This window comes from Lissotriton helveticus, chromosome 3_1 (assembly GCF_964261635.1).
Source record: "Lissotriton helveticus chromosome 3_1, aLisHel1.1, whole genome shotgun sequence".
NCBI lineage: Eukaryota > Metazoa > Chordata > Amphibia > Caudata > Salamandridae > Lissotriton > Lissotriton helveticus.
The window spans coordinates 1407195264-1407217241 of NC_136061.1; the positions used below are offsets into that span (position 1 = coordinate 1407195264).

Consider the following 21978-nt stretch of genomic DNA (forward strand, 5'->3'; position numbering starts at 1 on the left):
CAACTGACATCACTCACCCTCATCCTAGTGGCTCCGACATGGGTGCGGCAACCTGGGTTTACCAACTCTCAGTAGTTCCCCTCAAAATACTGCAGAACAGGCAGGACCTTCTCACGCAGAACCAGGGAGAAACAAGACACCCAGACCTGCGTCCTTCAAGCTTGCAATCTGGCTTCTGAAGTCTTAGAATTTGTCTACCTGAATCTTCCACAGCAGTGTATGAACAAACATTTTTAGAGGCATGCAGGCCTACTACTCATGCCTGTAATGTTGCTAAATGGAAAAGTTTTGTTCACCTCCGTCATTCCAAACACATTGATCAAATAGCAGCCAAAGTTCAAGGCATTGTCTGCTACTTATTTCATTTGCATTCCTTTTTTTAAAATAACTTTTACGTCTATAAGGTGCATATCTACAAAGGCAGCACACTTCCCTATTCACGATTTCAGCCATCCTAGCATTTCTGGAAGGTTTGAAAAGAGTCATTCCACCTAGAGTGCCACCAGCTCCTATGTGGAACTTAAATATTGTATTATTAAGATCAAGGGGTCCTCCATTTGAACCATTCCACTCCTGCCCCCTCCAGTTTTTATCGTGGAAGGTAATATTCCTAGTTGCTATCACTTTACTCAAATGGGTCAGTGAGCTTCAGGCATTAAAATATAGAAAAAAGGTTCTTCCAATTGGTTAGAGATAGGGTGGTACTTTATACCAATCCTGCATTTCTTCCAAAGGTGGTTTCTCAATCCCACTTTAATCAGTCTATTGAATTGCCTGGCTTTTTTCCCCAACCTGATTCAGTTGCAGAAAGGGCTCCACATACCTTAGTTTAAAATGAGCACACGTGTACTATATTGACAGAACTAAATAATTTAGGAAAACACAACAATTTGTTGCTTTTTTAAAACCACACCAAGGAAGGGCCAACTCTAAGTTTGTTATTTCATGTTAGATTGTCAAATGCATCCAAACGTGCTATGCTAAAGCTAAAAGAACTTTTACCTATTCCACATAGAATTCACTCCACTGGTATAAAAATTAGCTTTGATGGCTGTGAGAAAGATCCCACACTTACCCGGAATATGCAGACCCGACCATGGTATCTGCCACGCTCCAGTGGACTACAACTTCCATGTTCATCTCCCGTATTTCCACAGGAGGATGTCGGTCGCCGGCTTGACCCGGAAGTCCTGCCCCCATACCCCGGAAGTGAGAAGCGCAAACCAATGAAAGGCGCGCGGGGTCAGAATACGGTGGTGAGAGCAGACGCGGAAGGAGAAATAGGACGACGACATACGGCGGAGAGAAAAGAGCGAAGACGCGGGACCCGGTTGTGACCAGGAAGACGCGGGACCCGGTGGTGACCAGGAAGACGCGGGACCCGGTGGTGACCAGGAAGACGCGGGACCCGGTGGTGACCAGGAAGACGCGGGACCCGGTGGTGACCAGGAAGACGCGGGACCCGACTGGGAGGATTCCAGAACGTCGGGGAGCCCGGAAGACGGAGAGGAAAGCTGGTCGGAGGACTGGTGATGTCCGGAGGAGGCTGGAAGGCGGCCGTAACTCGGAGGAGAGTTACGGCGGGGCCGGCACTTAAGTTCACCATTCCCGCATCCCTATTCCTGACTTAGTGATATGAAAACTCGGTTCCAACCTGCATCTTGTTAAATACTCCTGAAAAGTCACAACGGTGTGGTGAAGGGACAACACAAAATATTCATAAAAGAACCCCATTCTGACGGTTCCCCTATTGTTTGTTTCCATCCTTCTATGAGCCTCCGGAAAGACCATCCCGGTCCAGAAGAACCCGAGGGCAAGACAACACCTTTGCAAGCCTCAAGGTCCTCCGGCTCATCCCAGGACACGTCAGAAGAAGAAGAATCCCCTGCTTATCAACCCTTTCCGCTTCCCCTTACTAGCAATAAACCCATTTCTAAACCGTTATTGCAGCCTCCTCGCCTGTTTTTCAAGTCCGCGTTCCCACAACGGCCTTTCTAGGTAATATACATATAGCTGATATATGCAAAGCAGCTACGTGGTTTACACTGCATGCATTTACAAAACAATACTGTGTAGAGGGGCTAGCCCTTCAACAAGCTAATGTGAGCCAAGCAGTTCTATGTACACTTTTTCAAACAACTGTAACTCCCACAGGTTAGCCACCACTTATGGATAAGGACTTCTTTACAGTCTATGTTAAGCATATATGTCTACAGCACGGGTATTCATAGTACAGCAAGCCTTCCTTGGCAACCAGCGGACCTTGCAGTCATTGTACCTGTGTTTTAAATTTTTTTTACAGTGTCAGCAAACACCACCGCAGTAGCCCGGACTCCGAGACACTCTGCTCTGTGGGGGCCGGGGGATTCCAGTGATTGTCAGATTGGAGATGCAGGGCACTTAGAGGTGAAATACAACAAAGCTTTATAAACATGTAAATTGTCTTTTAAAGACCTGTGAAGTACTCTGGTGCTGCTGGCTCTGTGTGTGCGCCGGGGAAGCTGTCTCAGCCCGGGCTGACACACACACGGGTGAGGTGACAGAGGGAGGGAGAGGGAGAAAGAGGGAGACCGAGGGAGGGAGGGAGGCAGACGTTGACAGAGGGAGGGTGCCAGAGAGAGGGAGACCGAGAGAGGCAGTCGGGGGAGACAGAGGGAGGGGGAGGGAGGGAGAGGGAGAGAGACAGAGGGTGACAGAGGGAGGGACACAGAGGTTGACAGAGTGAGGGATATAAAGGAAGACAGAGAGAGAGAGACAGAGGGAGGGAGACAGAGGGAGAGAGACAGAGGGAGAGAGACAGAGGGAGAGAGACAGAGGGAGAGAGACAGAGGGAGAGAGACAGATGGAGAGAGAAGGAGGGAGAGAGACAAAGGGAGAGAGACAGAGGGAGAGAGACAGAGGGAGAGAGACAGAGGGAGAGAGACAGATGGAGAGAGAAGGAGGGAGAGAGACAGAGGGAGAGAGACAGAGGGAGGGAGACATAGGGGAAAGAGAGACAGACAGAGGGAGAGAGACAGACAGAGGGAGAGAGACAGACAGAGGGAGAGAGACAGACAGAGGGAGAGAGAAAGACAGAGAGAGAGAGAGACAGAGAGAGAGAGAGACAGACAGAGAGAGAGAGACAGACAGAGAGGGAGAGAGACAGACAGAGAGGGAGAGAGACAGACAGAGAGGGAGAGAGACAGACAGAGAGGGAGAGAGACAGACAGAGAGGGAGAGAGACAGACAGAGAGGGAGAGAGACAGACAGAGAGAGAGACAGACAGAGAGGGAGAGAGACAGAGAGGGGAGAGACGGAGGGAGAGAGACGGAGGGAGAGAGACGGAGGGAGAGAGACGGAGGGAGAGAGACGGAGGGAGGGAGACGGAGGGAGATGGAGGGAGGGAGGAAGACGGAGGGAGGGAGACGGAGGGAGGGAGACGGAGGGAGATGGAGGGAGGGAGGAAGACGGAGGGAGAGAGACGGAGGGAGAGAGACGGAGGGAGAGAGACGGAGGGGGAGAGAGACGGAGGGAGAGAGACGGAGGGAGAGAGACGGAGGGAGGGAGACGGAGGGAGATGGAGGGAGGGAGGAAGACGGAGGGAGGGAGACGGAGGGAGGGAGACGGAGGGAGGGAGGGAGACGGAGGGAGGAAGACGGAGGGAGGGAGGGAGACGGAGGGAGGAAGACGGAGGGAGGGAGGGAGACAGAGGGAGGGAGGGAGACGGAGGGAGGGAGGGAGACGGAGGGAGGGAGGGAGACGGAGGGAGGGAGACGGAGGGAGAGAAACAGACAGAGAGACAGAGAGAGGGCGGCAGAGAGGGAGGGAGACGGAGGTAGGGAGACAGAGGGAGGGAGACGGAGGGAGGGAGACAGAGGGAGGGAGACGGAGGGAGGGAGACGGAGGGAGGGAGACGGAGGGAGGGAGACGGAGGGAGGGAGACGGAGGGAGGGAGACGGAGGGAGGGAGACGGAGGGAGGGAGACGGAGGGAGGGAGACAGAGAGAGAGAGGGCGGCAGAGAGGGAGGGAGACGGAGGGAGGGAGACGGAGGGAGGGAGACGGAGGGAGGGAGACGGAGGGAGGGAGACGGAGGGAGACGGAGGGAGGGAGACGGAGGGAGACGGAGACGGAGGGAGACGGAGACGGAGGGAGACGGAGGGAGACGGAGACGGAGGGGAGACGGAGGGAGACGGAGACGGAGGGAGACGGAGGGAGACGGAGACAGAGGGAGACGGAGACAGAGGGAGACGGAGACAGAGGGAGACGGAGACAGAGGGAGACGGAGACAGAGGGAGACGGAGACAGAGGGAGACGGAGACAGAGGGAGACGGAGACAGAGGGAGACGGAGACAGAGGGAGACGGAGACAGAGGGAGACGGAGACAGAGGGAGACGGAGACGGAGACAGAGGGAGACGGAGACAGAGGGAGACGGAGACAGAGGGAGACGGAGACAGAGGGAGACGGAGACAGAGGGAGACGGAGACAGAGGGAGACGGAGACAGAGGGAGACGGAGACAGAGGGAGACGGAGACAGAGGGAGGGAGACCGAGAAAGTGGGAGACCGAGAAAGTGGGAGACCGAGAAAGTGGGAGACCGAGAAAGTGGGAGACAGAGAAAGTGGTAAACAGAGAAAGTGGGAGACAGAGAGGGAGGGCGACAGGGAGGGAGACAGAGGGAGACAGAGGGAGGGGGACAGAGGGAGACAGAGAGGGAGACGGTGGGCGACAGAGGGAGGAAGGGGACAGAGGAGGGAGGGAGACAGAGAGGGATGGAGACAGAGAGGGAGAGAGACAGAGAGGGAGAGAGACAGAGGGAGGGAGACAGAGGGAGGGAGACAGAGGGAGGGAGACAGAGGGAAAGAGAGAGACAGAGTGGGAGGGGGACTGAGACAGAGGGGGACAGAGAGAGGGGGAGACATAGGGAGGAGGGTGTCAGAGGGAAAGAGAAACAGAGAGAGAGAGGGAGGCAGAGAGGTAGGGAGAGGGAAGGAGGGGGAGAGGGAGAAAGAGGGAGGGAGACAGAGGGAGGGAGACAGTGTGGGAGACAGAGATAATGGGAGACAGAGATAATGGGAGACAGAGAGAGTGGGAGACAGAGAGTGGGAGACAGAGAGGGAGGGAAAGGGCGACAGAGAGGGAGGGAGGGAGACAGGGAGGGAGGGAGACAGGGAGGGAGGGAGACAGGGAGGGAGGGAGACAGAGGGAGGGGGGCAGAGGGAGGGGGACAGAGGGAGATTGACAGAGGGAAAGAGAGATACAGACAGAGGGAGAGAGACAGACAGAGGGAGAGAGACAGACAGAGGGAGAGAGACAGACAGAGGGAGAGAGACAGAGGGAGAGAGACAGACAGAGGGAGGGGGACCGAGAGGGAGGGGGACCGAGACAGAGGGGGACAGAGAGAGAGAGGAAGACATAGGGAGAAGGGTGACAGAGGGTGGGAGACAGAGAGAGTGGGAGACAGAGAGAGTGGGAGACAGAGAGAGTGGGAGACAGAGAGAGTGGGAGACAGAGAGAGTGGGAGACAGAGAGAGTGGGAGACAGAGAGAGTGGGAGACAGAGAGAGTGGGAGACAGAGAGGGAGGGCGACAGAGGCGGGAGGGTGACAGAGGAGGGAGGGAGACAGGGAGACAGAGGGAGACATACAGAGGGAGGAGGGCGGCAGAGGGAGGGGGACCGAGACAGAGGGGGACCAAGACAGAGGGAGACATAGGGAGGAGTGCGACACAGGGAGAAAGACAGGGAGGAGGCGACAGAAGGAGGAGGGCGGGAGGGCGACAGAGGAGGGAGGGCGACAGAGGAGGGAGGGCGACAGAGGAGGGAGGGCGACAGAGGGAGGGCAACAGAGGGAGACAGAGAGGGAGACAGAGGGAGACAGAGGGAGACGACGAGGGAGACAAGGAGACATTCAGAGTTAGGAGGGTGGCAGAGGGAGCGCGACGGAGGGAGGGCGACGGAGGGAGACAGACAGAGGGAGGGTGACGGAGGGGGGGCGACGGAGGGAGGGCGACGGAGGAAGCAGAGGGAGGGAGACGGAGGGAGAGAGAGGGAGACAGAGAGCAAGAGGGAGGGAGAGAGAGGGAGACAGAGAGCAAGAGGGAGGGAGAGAAAGAGAGAGAGAGGGAAACAGAGTGAGTGAGACAGAGGGAGAGAGCGAGATATAGAGGGGGAGGGAGAGAGAGAGAGATGTGTGTATGCTGGGTCTGGTGGCTCAGTGGACAAAGGAGTCTGCTGCAGGAACCTGTGTTCAACCGCATGATCACAATTGTTTTTGTTGCTTTAGCCCCGCCCCCTCCACCCCCCACCGGTGCGGCCCTCGGCCACAAACCACACTGCAAATTTGGCCCCGAGAGAAAGTTTGTGAGTACCCATGGTCTACAGCCACACAAGCCTCAAACAGAAAATGCTACTTCGCCAGTAAGCATCTGTTGGTGGCATGTAGTACTGTAGATTCACAGGCACCACCTGCCCCCCCCCGCTTCTCCATAACACCAATGTTTGTTACAGTTACTTTTATGGGTTATCTCAAACTCCTTTAGCATGGACATCTGAATGTACTACGCTCTACTTCGCATTCCATCCTTCCCAGCCTTGCGGGAAAACAATCTAATCATAAAGTTGATGGCCATGCACATTATCAGCAAGAGGCGGAGTCACACTATCTTGTGACTCAAAAGAATTTCTTAGCAAAAAAAACAACTTGCACACGTCTGAGCCCAATACTAGATGAGGATTATGCTAAGGATGTAAAATTACAGCACTACATGTCATGAACAGATGCTTACTGGGTAAGAAACCTTTCCCTTTCCTTAGTTTATGGATGTAACCAGAGACCTAGTGTACTGGGCTGAGTAATGAATAGAGTAACTGCAGGTTTACTGTCCTGGGCGGGCCTGTGCCCAATGTGGTGGAATATCATTGGTGCTTAAGGATGACCCAGTGCTATTTGTGGTTCTGAATGTTGGGTGCAGGGGGTCACTTGCGCTTAAAAACTGATTGTGGTCTCTTTTGAACCTACTTCCCAAACTGTAAGCTGCAGTACCTGTTCATGCTCAGTGACGGTAAACATTGGTGGTGGCAGTTCCTCAGATAGCGACTTCTTAAAGAGCAACGGTGAGGTTGAGCTGTGCCAATTTTGCCTTTCCTGCTGGCCTTATGGGAAGTAGATGGTGGTTCCCCATGTGTGCTAGACATAACTGTGGCTTCCTTAAAATGGTGGCCGGAACATGAACCCATGGGAGGTACTACCCACTTGACCCACGTTGATAAAGAGCATCCCCACACCATTGGGCACTAAATGACTCCATCAGACCCAGTTTTGTCTCACATCTCATTCCCAGACATAGTGCCCCAGGGGAAATAACCCCCCAGATTGAGCAGAGCGTTTTGTCCCATTGTCCTTTACTGCTGAGTGAATGGCCGGAGAGGGCTATTCCCGAAATGTCCCAGTTGCAGTTATTTTGGGCTGCGCTGTTAGAGAGGAAAAACAAAGGAGGAGTTGTTCCTGCCTCATGAAAACACATGGTAAAGGCCACAGGATACTCCTGAGATTCCGGCATAGGAAGAGGCGCACACAGCTCGGAAGAGAGCCCTGAAGATGTTCATTACCGTACTGTGATTGGATCTCGCAGAAAAAACACTGACAATTGAAAATGCTGTGAAACCTGTGGAATGGAAGTTGACGATCCTGGCAGGCAGAGTATGTATCGTGGAAAAACACTGAAGAGGATTGCCTCTAAAATTCAGAGTATAATTCAAGTGTTAATGTGTTAATTAAACTTTTACAGCACACATTCACCCTAAGGTTTCTTGGCGCCAATTGGTAGCAATAGTGGGAACAGGCTAATCGCTACCTCACTAATTACCGTAAGTGGAAGGCTTGTTTGATTAATTAAGTTTTTAGATATTTCCTAAACCTCCTGAAGTCATTGGTGAGGCGAGGAGCGGGAAAATGAGAGTTCCAAAGAGTTTGGGCCTGTACAGATAACTAATACAGACCATCCTTTCCTTTTTAAATGTAGGAATAATCAACATGTTTGATGAGGAGGAGAGCAGCCAAACAGGAGTGTATTTTTTGATTCTGGTTCGGATAAATTGAGGGCCCAGATCATGAAGGGGCTTAAAGGTGATCCATCAGACTTAAAATGCATTCTTCTTTTCCACTAGAAGCCAGTGAAGGTCCAATATAGGGTAATGTGGAAACCCCTGGGTTGATTAAAAAAAGAGGTCTGGGTGTCTGGTTCTGAATAATCTTCATTCTACATTTGGGTTTTTAGGAATTCCCAGAAATAATGAATTTGCTTAATCCAGGTGGGATGTGATTAAGGCCATCACCACCGTAAATAGGGCATCCCGAGTCTGGATCCTGGCTGTCTTTTTAATGTTACGTAGCATGAAGAAACAGTTAGAAATCACTGAATCTATTAGGGTTTTAAGGATAAATCATTGCTTACAATGACTCCCAGATTTTTGCAGATTTTTTGGAGAGGGGACACCCCATTTCTGATGGCCAAAAAGGTGGACTACATAAGTCTGTTTTATTGTTCATTATGATGATTTCTATCTTTTCAGCGTTACATTTTAGGTTGCCGCCCATCCTGTCCCAGATGAAATGCATAGTGGTTCAAATATCTTTATTCAAATTTGCATGCCCGGTATAGCGAAACACAGGAACGTTGCCGAGCTCATCGTCAGATAGATATATTGTCATCGGCATTAGGTAATAACAAAACAGTCCCTTCTCAACAAAGACTCCCTCTACCTCACACACCCACCTGCGTACTCGATGTAAGGCAAGATAAATGTCAAAATAAAGGAAACTATGGCTCTGGATCTCAAGGTAGTATCCTTCATTGGGACTGGGTGAGCATTTGGGGCAGGTAAGCTCCTGAAATTCCTTTGAGAGGAGAGTAAGGTATGGACAACAGAGCTCTCTGAACGACCTGTTCTGAATCGTAAGTGTGTGATCCATTTCTAGTATGATCCATAAGCGGTGAAGCCAACCCGGGTTTGTAGGTGTGCGACTTGTTTCCCAGTGTGAAGGATATTCTGGAGAGCAGCTCCTAGGGCTAACCCTATCTACCTCCCTCGTCTGGATTTTAATAGAAAAGTAAGGGGATTGCGTAGAACAAGAATCATATAAGTGGGTAATCTAGGGAGTTGCAGGTCTTGGTGTGGATTTACATCATAGAGTATTTGGGTCCAATACTCCGACATTTTGGGATGGTCCCATTATAGATGCAGTAGTGTGCCATGAGAACCACACCCCCTCCAACAGTCTGTGCTTCGCTCCAGGTCACCTTTATGCAAGCACATTGGTGTAAGGTACCAGTAGGTAAGTACTTTGGTGGCTGTTTCAAGGCTAGCGGTGTTGTGTGCTGTGTGTTGTACTCTATAGTAAATTGTTTTCTATTCCTTCAGTTGCCCGCCTATCTCCGTCTCCCAGCATTTCTTGCCTGCATTTGGTAGGGGCCTAGAGGACTGACGCAAAATGGAATATGATTCAGAGATAAGACGCTTAACAGATTTTTTTAGTTACCAGCCATTTCTCATAGGGTGCAAGGTATCTCTGCCTTCTAGAGCAGTTTGCTGGATGCAGGAGCCAATGGCATAGTTGCCAATAGTGCAGTCTTTCTGTCTCTGGAAATTTGTAGTCAAAACCTATCTGGGCGATCGTGATCATACCTTCCTAATAAAACATGTTACTCGCTGAGCAGCAGCACATCTTTCGCCACACAGTAAATGTTCTGGGGCTCATGCCTGGGGAGAAGTCTGTGTTATCGAACAGTGGCGTCAAAGGTGAGGGGAATGATGTGAGGCCTCGTCTAGTTCCAAGCCAGTCCCAGACCTCCATAGTCACCCTAGTGATGGGGGACAAGTAGAGTGTTTTCTATTCAAGAAGGGGATCTTCCATGAGTTTGATTCTGCTATCGCTCTGTCCTGAAACAGCCATCTTGTGCTGACTCATCCCTATTCCACTCTACAAGATAGCGCAGTTGTTCCGCTTGATAGTATTGCTGAAGGTTTGGTAGGCCGAGGCTGCCTGAAACTCGGGGTAGATAGTTCAGGTCTTTTCTCAATCGTGGTCTAGTGCCCAACCAGACAAATAGGTTCATTTCATTTTGCAGTGCTTTTATCATCTCTGTAGGGGGTGTCACAGAGAGGGTCTGGAAAAGGTACAGGACCTAGGCAAAGCAGTAATTTTTAGTGCGGCCATTCGTCCGAGCCATGTTAGCTGGAGGTGTTTCCAGCGGGTTAACTAATTCTTAAGCTGCCGGAGAAGAGAACTGTAATTTTCGGATGGAGGTTATCTGAATTGAAGAAGCCAGTTGGATTCTGAGGGACGGAATGGCTGTATTCGCCCATCATGCTTTAAGTTGTGTCACCAGTGTCGAGGACATTGATCAGTTGAGGGCCTGAAATGAATCAACATTAACCTGAGGCTTGGCCGAAGACTGTCAATTCAGTTAAATAGACTGGGAGAGCTATGCCAGGGTTATCTAGGACAAAAAAACACAGAAGGGCCTTGACTCCTAACTCAGCAAGGCTGAGTCCAACCAAATTTATATATCAAAACAAAGACCAATGCTGAGAATTTCCGTTTACCAACAAATGATTTACCAAAGTAGCTGTTTTGAATAAAACATAAACAACCTGCTTATAATATAGCAACATGCGAAATTTATTCTCATTTGTAGAATTTTTTACTTTTTGTCACACTATTTTTAGTGCATGGAAATACAAATAATTTTATATACAATATATACATCCATAAACATAAATCACAAAAAAACCTTTACAAATTTCATACACACTTGGCCATTCAGTCATACAAGATACATTCACACAAATGAAAAAAGAACAAAAGCAATAGGTCCACGTATCGGTGACGGGTTGATGGAAAAAATCCTTTCGTGATTTTCAATTTCTAAAGTCTGTACAAATCACAGTTCTACCAGAGTGTCCACATCTCTTGTGACAAATTTAAAGGACTATTATAAGACACCAGTAATGAACCAGATACGGGACAGGGCTGGTCGACGCGTTTCGAACCCCTGTGTAGTGATGGGGTTCTCCTCAGGACCGGAAGGGTTCTTGGGGTAACTGTCGATTAATCACAAACAATGGTGAAAGAGTAGATTCCCAACACGATGTTTAAATTGTATTTCCCAAAGAAGGAGTGCTCACGGGGACCGCTCGGGTGACAGCTTCTGACTCGCTGGCATCTTCCAGTTCTCTCCTTGTTGTTTGAGAGTGGCCGCTCCTTCGCGATTGAGAAAAAGGCGTCCGTCCTTCACTCAGGTTTGGGCGAATGATTCACCTAAGCTTCCAGTTCTCTCCTTGTTGTTTGAGAGTGGCCGCTCCTTCGGGATTGAGAAAAAGGCGTCCGTCCTTCACTCAGGTTTGGGCGAATGATTAAGCTTAGGTGAATCATTCGCCCAAACCTGAGTGAAGGACGGACGCCTTTTTCTCAATCCCGAAGGAGCGGCCACTCTCAAACAACAAGGAGAGAACTGGAAGATGCCAGCGAGTCAGAAGCTGTCACCCGAGCGGTCCCCGTGAGCACTCCTTCTTTTGGAAATACAATTTAAACATCGTGTTGGGAATCTACTCTTTCACCATTGTTTGTGATTAATCGACAGTTACCCCAAGAACCCTTCCGGTCCTGAGGAGAACCCCATCACTACACAGGGGTTCGAAACGCGTCGACCAGCCCTGTCCCGTATCTGGTTCATTACTGGTGTCTTATAATAGTCCTTTAAATTTGTCACAAGAGATGTGGACACTCTGGTAGAACTGTGATTTGTACAGACTTTAGAAATTGAAAATCACAAAAGGATTTTTTCCATCAACCCGTCACCGATACGTGGACCTATTGCTTTTGTTCTTTTTTCATTTATGTGAATGTATCTTGTATGACTGAATGGCCAAGTGTGTATGAAATTTGTAAAGGTTTTTTTGTGATTTATGTTTATGGATGTATATATTGTATATAAAATTCTTTGTATTTCCATGCACTAAAAATAGTGTGACAAAAAGTAAAAAATTCTACAAATGAGAATAAATTTCGCATGTTGCTATATTATAAGCAGGTTGTTTATGTTTTATTCAAAACAGCTACTTTGGTAAATCATAATCTTCCTGGTCGACCGCTTAGCTTTATCAATAATGTGCAAGATGAGTTTAGTATTATCGCTGCATTGTCTTTTGGGGTATACACCCACCTTGATCTGGATAGAAAATCTACGACATGTGAGCGCCCAGTTTCGTGGCAAGTATACTAGTAAATAGTTTAATATCTACGTTCAAAAGAGATATTGGGCAATATGAGCTACATTTCTGTTTATCTTTTCCAGGCTTAGGGATTACCACTATGGATGCAATCAACATCGATGAAGGGAAGGAGCTCAGGCAGGCAAATGAATTAAATAGTCTGGTTAGAACCAGAGCCAGGACATGGCAAAAGGTTTTGTAGAAGATGGCTGGGAACCCATTTGGTCCAGGGGATTTCTAAGCTTTCTGGCGAGAGGTAGCTGAGATGACGTCTTTTGGATGGATGGGGCAATCCAGAGAGGTTGCTTGTTCTGGGGAGAGTCCTGTAGTGTTTGCCTACTGGAGTTATGTAGCATGATGTACCAGGTCAAGGGTTTGTCTGGTATAGCGTTCTGTATAAAAGTATCTAAATGCAGAAGCTATAGATTTGTCATTGCAGTTTGTTAGTCGGAGGCGCCCGCACTTGTCCCTCCCATGTAAAAGGAGTGTAGTAATTGGAGCGCTGCATATTCTGCCCTGTCTAAATCTATATTCGCTAACTCCAAGCGGGCGGCAAAACCTCAGGCCTGGAGCACTGATAAATACGTTACAACTCCTTTACCTGGCAGGAGAAATGCTCTCTCTTCTCGTTGCAAATCTTGTTGTCTGCAGCTGAAATAGCCATCAGCTCACCCCTTATGACTGTTTTCAAACCCATCCACTGTGTAGAAATAGATATATCTGGAGTGTCGTTCACTTCTAGGTAAGTGCTTATGGCTTGGTTAAACTGATCACCACCTCAGGTCAATATAAGAGGGTCTCTTGTAATTGGCAAATTTGTGTGGGAAACTCCATAGGAGAAAGTGCCATAGTGAGGGATACTGCCTCATGGTCTGAAAGGGCGGAGGGCCCGGTCTCGGATGTGGTAGTCAATGTCTGTATATCTTTCACCCAGAGGAAATAATAAAGCTGTATACATGTTTTATGAGCGTGTAAGAAAAATGAGTATTCTAGTGTGCACAGATGAAGTTCCCTCCGTATATCACGCCGTCTCACATCCCACAGCCACTGATAACACCTCCTGCCCCCTGGCGAGAGACCTAGCTTGGCCGGGCCTATCTGCTGTTCTATCAATATTGTTTTTGAATACTAGGTGAAGATCACCTCCCATAAGGACCTCTGTCAGGGCTTATATGGTACCTACTATTAAAGATCAATCCGCAGTGTTCATATTGTATGCAAGGAGCCTGCCTTTTAATTCGGCTGCTTTGGCCCCTATCCTACCTCTGAAGGAGTGAGCTACTAATATGGACACTCCTGCTGACTTAGATGCTGATGAGAACAATTAATGGGTGGAAGCTCTGGATTCGAGCCAATGCCAGCCACTCAGCAAGAGGTGCAACTCTTGAGCAAACATATGTCTGTCTTGACCTGCTCTAGATATGATACTACAGGTCAGGGCTTGACCGGGTTGTTAAGGGCCTTCACATTTAACGTGAGGACCCCGATAGATGTATGGGTCATATAGGTATTCAGTCTTATAGGTGTGTTAGTGTGCAATGTCCAAACTGTATGAAACCTGCAACCATCTCTGTTACTACCCAGTCCCTGTTGAAAGCATGATCCGAAATGTACCAGTGTCAAGAGTGAGTACTTTTCTCAAATAAAAAGAATACAAACTGCTAATAATACAAATAACTTAAACATCAAGTGTAATACTGAAAGTTTAAATTACAGTTCCTTTGGAGCACAGTGAGAGTGGGTCAGTTTTGTGGCCTCTGGTCCCCCGCTCCACCGCCCGCTGCCCATCCCACCAATCCAGAGCTCGTTTTCATTGTTGTATGCCCAGCAATATCACAGGCTCTGTTTTGACCAGCTCCCCCCAGCAACTCCAGCACTGGCTGTTGTTCAAGTGCAATTTTTACTGGATCAGGCTGCATGCTTCCTGATATTGTGTTGTGCCTTTGCCAGCGTGACCGTCGATTGATCGAATAATCCTGAGAGCTCATTTGTGAGTTTTGGGAAGCAAAGATGTCGATGCCCAGAATCCAACAGGTTTCCTCCAAAGATATTAGCTGGTACATTAGGCAGAAGATAAGCCGGACCGGGAGGTCCAATGAATAGGAGACCCCTATGCTCCGTAGGTGAGAGGTAGCAGAGCGAAAGTCACGTAGTTCCGGCAGTGTGATTGCCACTAGTTCCTATTGGAGTGCTGGTGTATACTCGGTGAAGTGCACTGGATGTTTCTTGCAGGCTTTGCATAAAATGGACTCTTTTAACGGAAGGTCATAAATGCACACGAGGATGTCGGCCGGGGGGGGGGGCCATTCGGCTCTTGCTAGAACTACTGGGCACTCAGGCAATTTTAATCTTAAAGTCTGATGGGGCCTCCAGGATAAAAAGAAAGTTTAACATAGAAGGGAAAAGTCTGAGCCTTAGGCGTTCAATGGCACTCCTTTAATGCGTCTGTTGTTCTGCCGCAATCTGTTTTCTGAATCTTCAGCGCGAGTCAGCAGTTCGACCTGCTGTTCTCGTAAGCAAATATTTTCTTGTTGTAGGAGCTCCTCTACCTTCTCACGGCTATTTTCGTGGTCTTTAAGAGCTGCAACTCAATCCCTGATCGTGTTGATGTCCTGTCAGATTTCCTTGATGTCACTTGAAAGTTCATGTTGAGTGCCTGTAGATCATCCCGGAAAGGTGTGACCAGGGTTTCAAGGAAGGAACACATCACAAGTTCCTCCACGCAGTCTTCGTCTTGGCGATGGCCTGAGTTGGATGTCCTCGGCCGGGGTGCCATCTGGTTAGGTTAGCATTTCTTTTAAGTTGTGCTCCTTTTTCGTCCGGGTTGTTTCCATCGCTCCTAGACTCAAGAGATTGTCTCCCAGTTCTGCATCTCCCCAGCCATCGGCTCTAAAGAACTCCGCAGTGCGTAGATATTGGTACAGGCAAATTCTAGCAGGGGCAGCTGGCCCATTATGCCCCCTTAGCGCCCGGGAGCCAAGCAGGCAAGTGTTTCACTCAGCCGCCTGCTAGTGTCCTTGTCAGCACTGCCAGTTGCATAAGCTCACAGTCAGTGTTGTCATATCTGTTCCCTGGGTTTCGAGGCAAGTGGCTAAAATGCTTGGATATAGGCCCAGTATGGCCCAGTATCGAGCGGCTCAGTATGGCGAGTCTGTGATGCAGCACATGTGGGAGTTCAACCAGTGGAGGCCTCAGGGTCAGCATCGCCATGAAGTTAGACCTGGGTATGGAGTAATGTAATACCCACAAAGGGCCTCTCTAAGCTGGCAAGACAATCCCAGAAGGCCGGGGTATGGACCAGTGTAATAGCTGCGGGGGGCCTCTCTAGGCTGGCATGAGAACCCCAGAAGGATATCATCCGCGGTGGTTTAAGCAGTGTTCACTTGTCTGTCTCCCCCGATGCAGAAGTGTGGTCCTGCTGCAGGGCTAATTCACTTCTTATCTTTAGGCGGGCGAGACCAGTTCTCCACTATAAGAAATCTCCTAAGGCCCGTATATCTAGCACTGAAGGACCATGCTCCTAGAAATCCCAGCACAGGGTTTGGGAAGTCTGCAGGGATGCTGTGGATTAAAATAGGCACTCTGCAGTCCATGGGACTTAGATTTGGGTCTTCACGTACATGGCCTGGAGGGGAGAGGGCCGGGCCTGTTGCTGCCTAGGTTCTAGGGCCGTCCAAAAAGCAGGCAGCGGTGTTCACTGTGACCTTGCAGGGAATCACTGCTTGTAAACCAGTCACTTGCGCGGGCTACCAGTTCCAATCTCTCGAATGTCAATCTGTCTAATGTTCACTGTGCCGGCTTGCCGAGGTCGGGCCAGATGGCTGTTCAACGCCGCACCTCAGGCGATGAAGGGCGACATGCGGGCCGCACAGCACGACTGCTGGCAGGTTCGGAAGGCTCCACTGCCCTACGAGCAGTTGGTTCACCTCTTATTGCTGCAGGAGGGGAGTGCTCTGCCATCCAGTAGTGTCGCCGTATCTGAGGCTTGCGGGTGTCGCTGAGGTACTGTGACCTTTTTTGGTTGATAAAGTCAGGGCCTAGTTGAGGACTTTTTTTAACTTTATTTATTAAATTTTTCACACACAGAACTGACTGGTTCTACAACAGTTACCCACGGTAATACCTTTCAACTTATTTCCATTATACATCTGAGTCCTATACACATTTCACAGTTATTTCTAAAAGAATGGCACAGCATTATATATGTCAGTATACTTAGTTAGGAAGTTGCCCAGTCACCAGTCTCTAGGTGTCGCTGCTACTGACAGATCCACTGTTTCGCTCAGCTCCCGTCCCCGTTGGAGGCAACAATTCCCTGCATAACTCTCTCCAAATGACAATGTCTTCCTCTAGCTTCTCATCCTCACGACAAGCCTTCATAAGTTGTGGACTTTAAAGTGAGGTCGCGGCTGCCGTCTTACCAAGTCCGGGTCGCTCTTAGCCAGATGCCTTCAACGGAATCGGGGAGTCGATATGTCAGTTTCTCCAGCTCACCATTGGGTTCACCACTATCAAAGGCACCCCAGCACCTCTGCGGTTCTGTCAGCTGGGCAATTACAGTGATGTACATGGCTTTGGCCGGCGGCGGGATGGAGATACGGGAAAAGACGTCTTACCCATCCGCCATCTTGGCCACGCCCGATGAAACACATAATTGACTAGAAATTCCTCTGGAGGCAAGGGAGTCATCAAGTCTGATAAGCAGAGTGTTATCAGCATAGTTGTAAATTCGGCAATTCAAGAGATCCGCAGTCCAGCCATGGCCTTAAAAAGATCTGAGTGGACAGATTGTGTACTGTCCCTCAGGAAGGATCTAATCCAAGCAAGGGCGGACCCCTGGAGTCCAGCCATCTCCATCCAGTCCACTAACATTTAATGGTTAACCGTGTTGAAGGCTCTTGACAGATCTAACATCATCAGAGAGGAGGTCAGTCCTTCATTGCAGGCCTTGCGATATCATCCACTACTGCCAGCATGACAGATTCAAGGCACTGCTTACAGCAAAACCCAGCTTGATGCATATTTAAAAGGTTGGAACAATGTTGGAGGAAGGTCGCACACAGCTTGTGTCACATGGGCTTCTAATAGTTTAGCCGGAAACAGCAGTAAAAAACACAGGATGCTTTTTTTCAAAAGAAGGAGGCTTCCCCTTGTTTTTTCTGCAAAGGGATTACAACTGCTTCCTCATAGGGATTTGGGATGCTTCCATGTAGTAAGAATTGATCCAAGAAAAGGCCGGAGATTTCCAAAACAAAATGTTTCAGAAATGTTGGTGAACAGGGCCAAATTTCACTCTGGACATAAGCTCCAATAGATGCACGTCTCCAGCTGGCCAGAGTCTCTACTTACCTGATGTGAGGCCATCCACCTTTGATATAAGGGGAGTTGGCTGGGGGCTCTTGGAAGAGGGGTACTTAAACCAGAAGCATTGAGGTATACTTCCCTGGGGGAGAAGTCAGAAGGCAATAGATATGTTGGTATTTTTATTTTTCTGCCCCCTTCTTTTGCAGCTGCTAGCGACTGTTGTGGGTCTGTGAGTTAAGCAGATACAGGATACAGTTTTCAGAGATTTAATAAAGAATTCTGGGCCATTATGGATAAGATGCACTGTAGGCACTGTAGACAATGAGGGAGGAACATTAGGATTCAAACACCCCCTGGCCATGAGCAGGTAATCTTACAAACATACATTTGCACTACCAATCAGTGCAGAGCCTTATGGTATAAACATCCACTAACAATGAACAGAAACTATGATGCATAAACATCCATTGAGCAAGAGCAGGGAATGGTAGGATATAAATCACCACTAACCTTAAGCAAAGAACCATTGGAATTGAAGAAACCTACAAATGTCCACCGACAGGATAATACCATGCATTCACACTCGACGACAGAAGGAACTTTAACACATAACATAAGTTGACTTGATGAGAGGGCTGTTGTCATAATAACATCCACTAACCTTAATCAATGAATCTTTTGATATGAATGCCCACTGAGGTTGGGGTTACCATCTAAACATGTATAAAACGTCTGAGTTGGCCTATGTGGCTGAGTGTCCTACACATCTGGAATCCTAAGTAGATTAGCGAACTGCATTGAATCTACAGTGGTGGCTATACAGTGGTGGCTATACACAACTTATGTTATAATTTACCATATGTGCCCAGAAACGCCTCTTAGAGTAGTAAAAAATGTATCATAAGTTGCTCTGTGGTAGCAGATTTGTCACACTGACGCAGACGATGGAGCTGTTGTCCTCCTTGGAAATCTCTACCCTTGCTTTGCCAGGCTCCATAAACCTCTTAAGCACTTATATTTTCCCCTATTTTAAACAGTTATTTATCTCTGCTGTCTTGTTAATATTTGTACTTTTATATGGCCAAACCATCCCAATGGTCACTTCACAGTCAATAACAGTTAAAGGTACATAGTGTAGTATAGGGATAGAAGAGACATACCAATCAAAGTGATCTAGTCTACAGAAACCAGGATTGGGGAAGTGGTCAACAGATTTAGAGGTGAAGAAAATGTTGATTCTTGACAAAGTGGTTTTTAAGAGCAGACAAGGGGGGCGCAACGAGGGCCACCTATGGTGAAAGAGAATCCAGTGTCTTAGAACTTGCCAGGCAAAGGTCTGATTTGCACTTTAAGGTTGTTTTCCTTTGGTGATATTTAAATGTCTACATTGGACTTGCCTTTTGTGTTGTGCAACCACATGCTACTGTCAATTTGTCATGAAGATATACAAATCGGAAAAACATTAAATGACACCTAGTGTTCATACTTTTAAAGTAAAAACGCCAAGCCTAATCAAATTTCTGAATGAACTGCTGAAAAATAATTATAATACACAAACATGGCTAGTATGTGTTATGCTAGATTGTGTAAAATGTAAATGACAGAACGTTTAGCGCGTTAAGTTTGCCTCCATTTATAAAAAGCATGAAATGTGTTGCGGTGTGTCAAAAGAAAAGGGCATTTTGACTAAGTTAAAAATTGTATCGCCCCAATTGACCCAGCAAAGTTAATGTTTTATTGTCTTGAAAATTTGTTCTTTTTTTCTAGTCATCTTTCATCAGTCTTGGGAAACAAATTTGACCACGGGGCAGAAACTGTAATGCCAACTCTTTTAAATCTGGTTCCTAATAGTGCCAAAGTAATGGCTACATCTGGTGTTGTAGCTATTCGATTAATTATACGAGTAAGTATGATAAAAACTAAAATGCTTGTTTGCAGGCATCGCTTAATGGCTAGCAAATGTCTGTGCCTAAAGTTACTGTTTAAAATGTGTGACTATTCAGTAGATGTATTCTGCAAAGTGTTGAAATGACATGTAGCATAAGATGGGAATTTTGTTTTTTTTAAACTGAACATATTTGTGCACGAGTGGTTTTGGAATGTGGGTGCAGGCACTAGGATAGTGGGTCATACAAATAACAATTAAACTGGCAGCATTTGTGGAGAAATTATCGAGAGAGAATTTCTTGTTTGGAATCAGGCATTTGTCTTTATTATTTTAGCTGCTGAAGTGAGCGTTAAGAAACTCCAAACAAAGTACAACTCATTACTTGTATTTTCATTCATGTACTTAGGTCAGACCTTTTTTTTTTTGTAAAACTTTTTATTGATAAACAGACATCAGCAGTGCAATCACATTTGAGAGGAAGTAGTACATCAGGCTTCATGGGAACAGTAGGTAATACACGTTATACAGAATATATTTTGGAAGGTCTAGGGTGAAGGGGGATCTTCATCACTGAAAACAAGGGGAGGTTGACATATATCTCCTTGGTAGGAATTCCACAATCCCCAAACACGGGTCCATTTCTTGGGACATCCACGTATACCGTTTTTTCCCGGAACATTGCCCAATCCAAGTCTTTTAGGTCAGACCTTTTGCAGTAATACATGTTTACAACGAATACACTAGGACGGGACTCTACAGGTGAATGATGGCAAGTGCATTGTTTACAATTCACATTGAAAAGTTTGTCAAGGAAGACCAACCTTTATATAATTTTGGGGAGTCGCTATGTGAAATGTTTTTTCAACGTACGTTTCTCCTATCTTGGTCTATATTGCCAAAAAGCTTAGCAAATAATCAGAAAGAAACAAAAATAAGTTTTCATTGTCACCATTTGAAAGATTAGATTCAATTTTTATTGGTTGATAATTTTGCATTATGGCCAGAAGAGGTAGAGGCTATGTGTGCAAGGTGCCAAAGTTACGACAGTGATTTCAGTTAACTGAAGCTCCCTTTTATTACGCTTACATTCATATTTAAATTGACTACAGTCATTAATCCATGACAAAGTGAACTTTCATGGTCTGTTTCCAGTGTTCACACTGATGCTGAAGAAGTAGAGTAATTAACCTCCCTCTTTTCCAGGGAATGAATGAGGAAGAATATTTGCCGTTTTAAAACAGCGAGTGATGGCAGCATGCTTGAGATGAAATAGCTTAGCAATTTCTCCACGGTGGTCTTGTTCAGCTTGTTAGTTGCACGTAGAAGTGTTCTGAGATATTTGCTTAGCTGTTAAAAACATATGATACCAAAAAAGCAAATGAGAAATGCAGCTAATGAAAAAGAAGAAAGGACAAAACTCCTACACATTTTCTCTAACATGTATTGCGTTTCTTGTTTTACAGCAAACACATTTTCCCAGACTAATACCAATCATTACTAGTAACTGTACATCAAAGTCTGTTGCAGTTAGAAGGTAAGTGAACATGTTCAATTTTCCTATGTTCTCATGATGTATTAATTCACTTTTAACAAAATAGTGATATATTAGAATTTGTTCTGCGAAACTGTATGCAATGAAGTACGTATTGGATATAAGTGGAAATGTCATTGTGTATGATGTAATCTGTGTTGTTATTTAACTTTCAACTAGTTATTGCGCTTAAGAATGTGCTCTGTACATCTCCCAAGATACTGTTCTGGTCTGGATCAGGGAAATTGAACAGGTCCACCCCCATGTGAATAGAGTGCAGACATTCCTGTGTTCTATACATTTCTAAAACCTTGGAAAAATGTTTGTCGCTTCGGACAGCCAGTAATCTGGAAAATAAGAAATTGTTGTACTTTTCATCATTTTTCACCTTTTGAGATTTATGTAATTTCTGCTTTTTCCAACTTTGATCATAAGCGCTCTTGTGGAGAAAAAACTGGTGTACAATATAGAGCATTAAAAAAAAACATGTAAACCGGGTCTTGCTGATTATGTTTGACACAGATACTGGTCACTCAGTTTGAAGGCTGAGATTTGCTGTGTGGGTGTTTTTCTCCTTGAAGACTCATTACAACTCGGAAAGGAAAAGGAGATGGATATGATTCCAACATTTATTGAGCCATTATTTAAGTCACAATGTGTTTTGACCCAAATGGATCTTGTTCACATGTCCATTACGAGGTCTGTGCATCATTTGATGACATTGAAAACAATTATCTTGTAAAGTTGTCAGTGAAAACAAGCAAAGTTTACATAACAACTTGAATTGTTAACATCTAACCCATTTCATGAAATTCTTTGGTACTGAAGTCCTATATTTAAATATTCCAGTACAATGATTATTTCATTCAATGGGCGATAATACATGTCATAAAATTGAAAGAACGACTTTAATATTTAATATACATTGAACAACTGTTTTGATTGAACATCGGAGTCGAAGGGGATTGAGGCATTTGGAAAGCAAATGCTTTTTTCAGCTAGCCT

At 46.9% G+C, this 21978-nt stretch overlaps 1 protein-coding gene across 5 annotated transcripts in view; it reads left to right on the plus strand.

Moving 5' to 3' along the window:
• The window catches only part of CLASP1 (cytoplasmic linker associated protein 1), a 1618163-nt gene that overhangs the window by 599440 nt on the left and 996745 nt on the right, over positions 1-21978 (plus strand). For all 5 annotated transcript variants that reach the window (XM_078682066.1, XM_078682063.1, XM_078682065.1 and 2 more), the window contains exons 13-14: positions 19322-19457; positions 20906-20976. In XM_078682066.1, coding sequence (XP_078538192.1) covers positions 19322-19457; positions 20906-20976 — 207 coding nt within the window. The remainder of the gene's footprint in view (positions 1-19321; positions 19458-20905; positions 20977-21978) is intronic.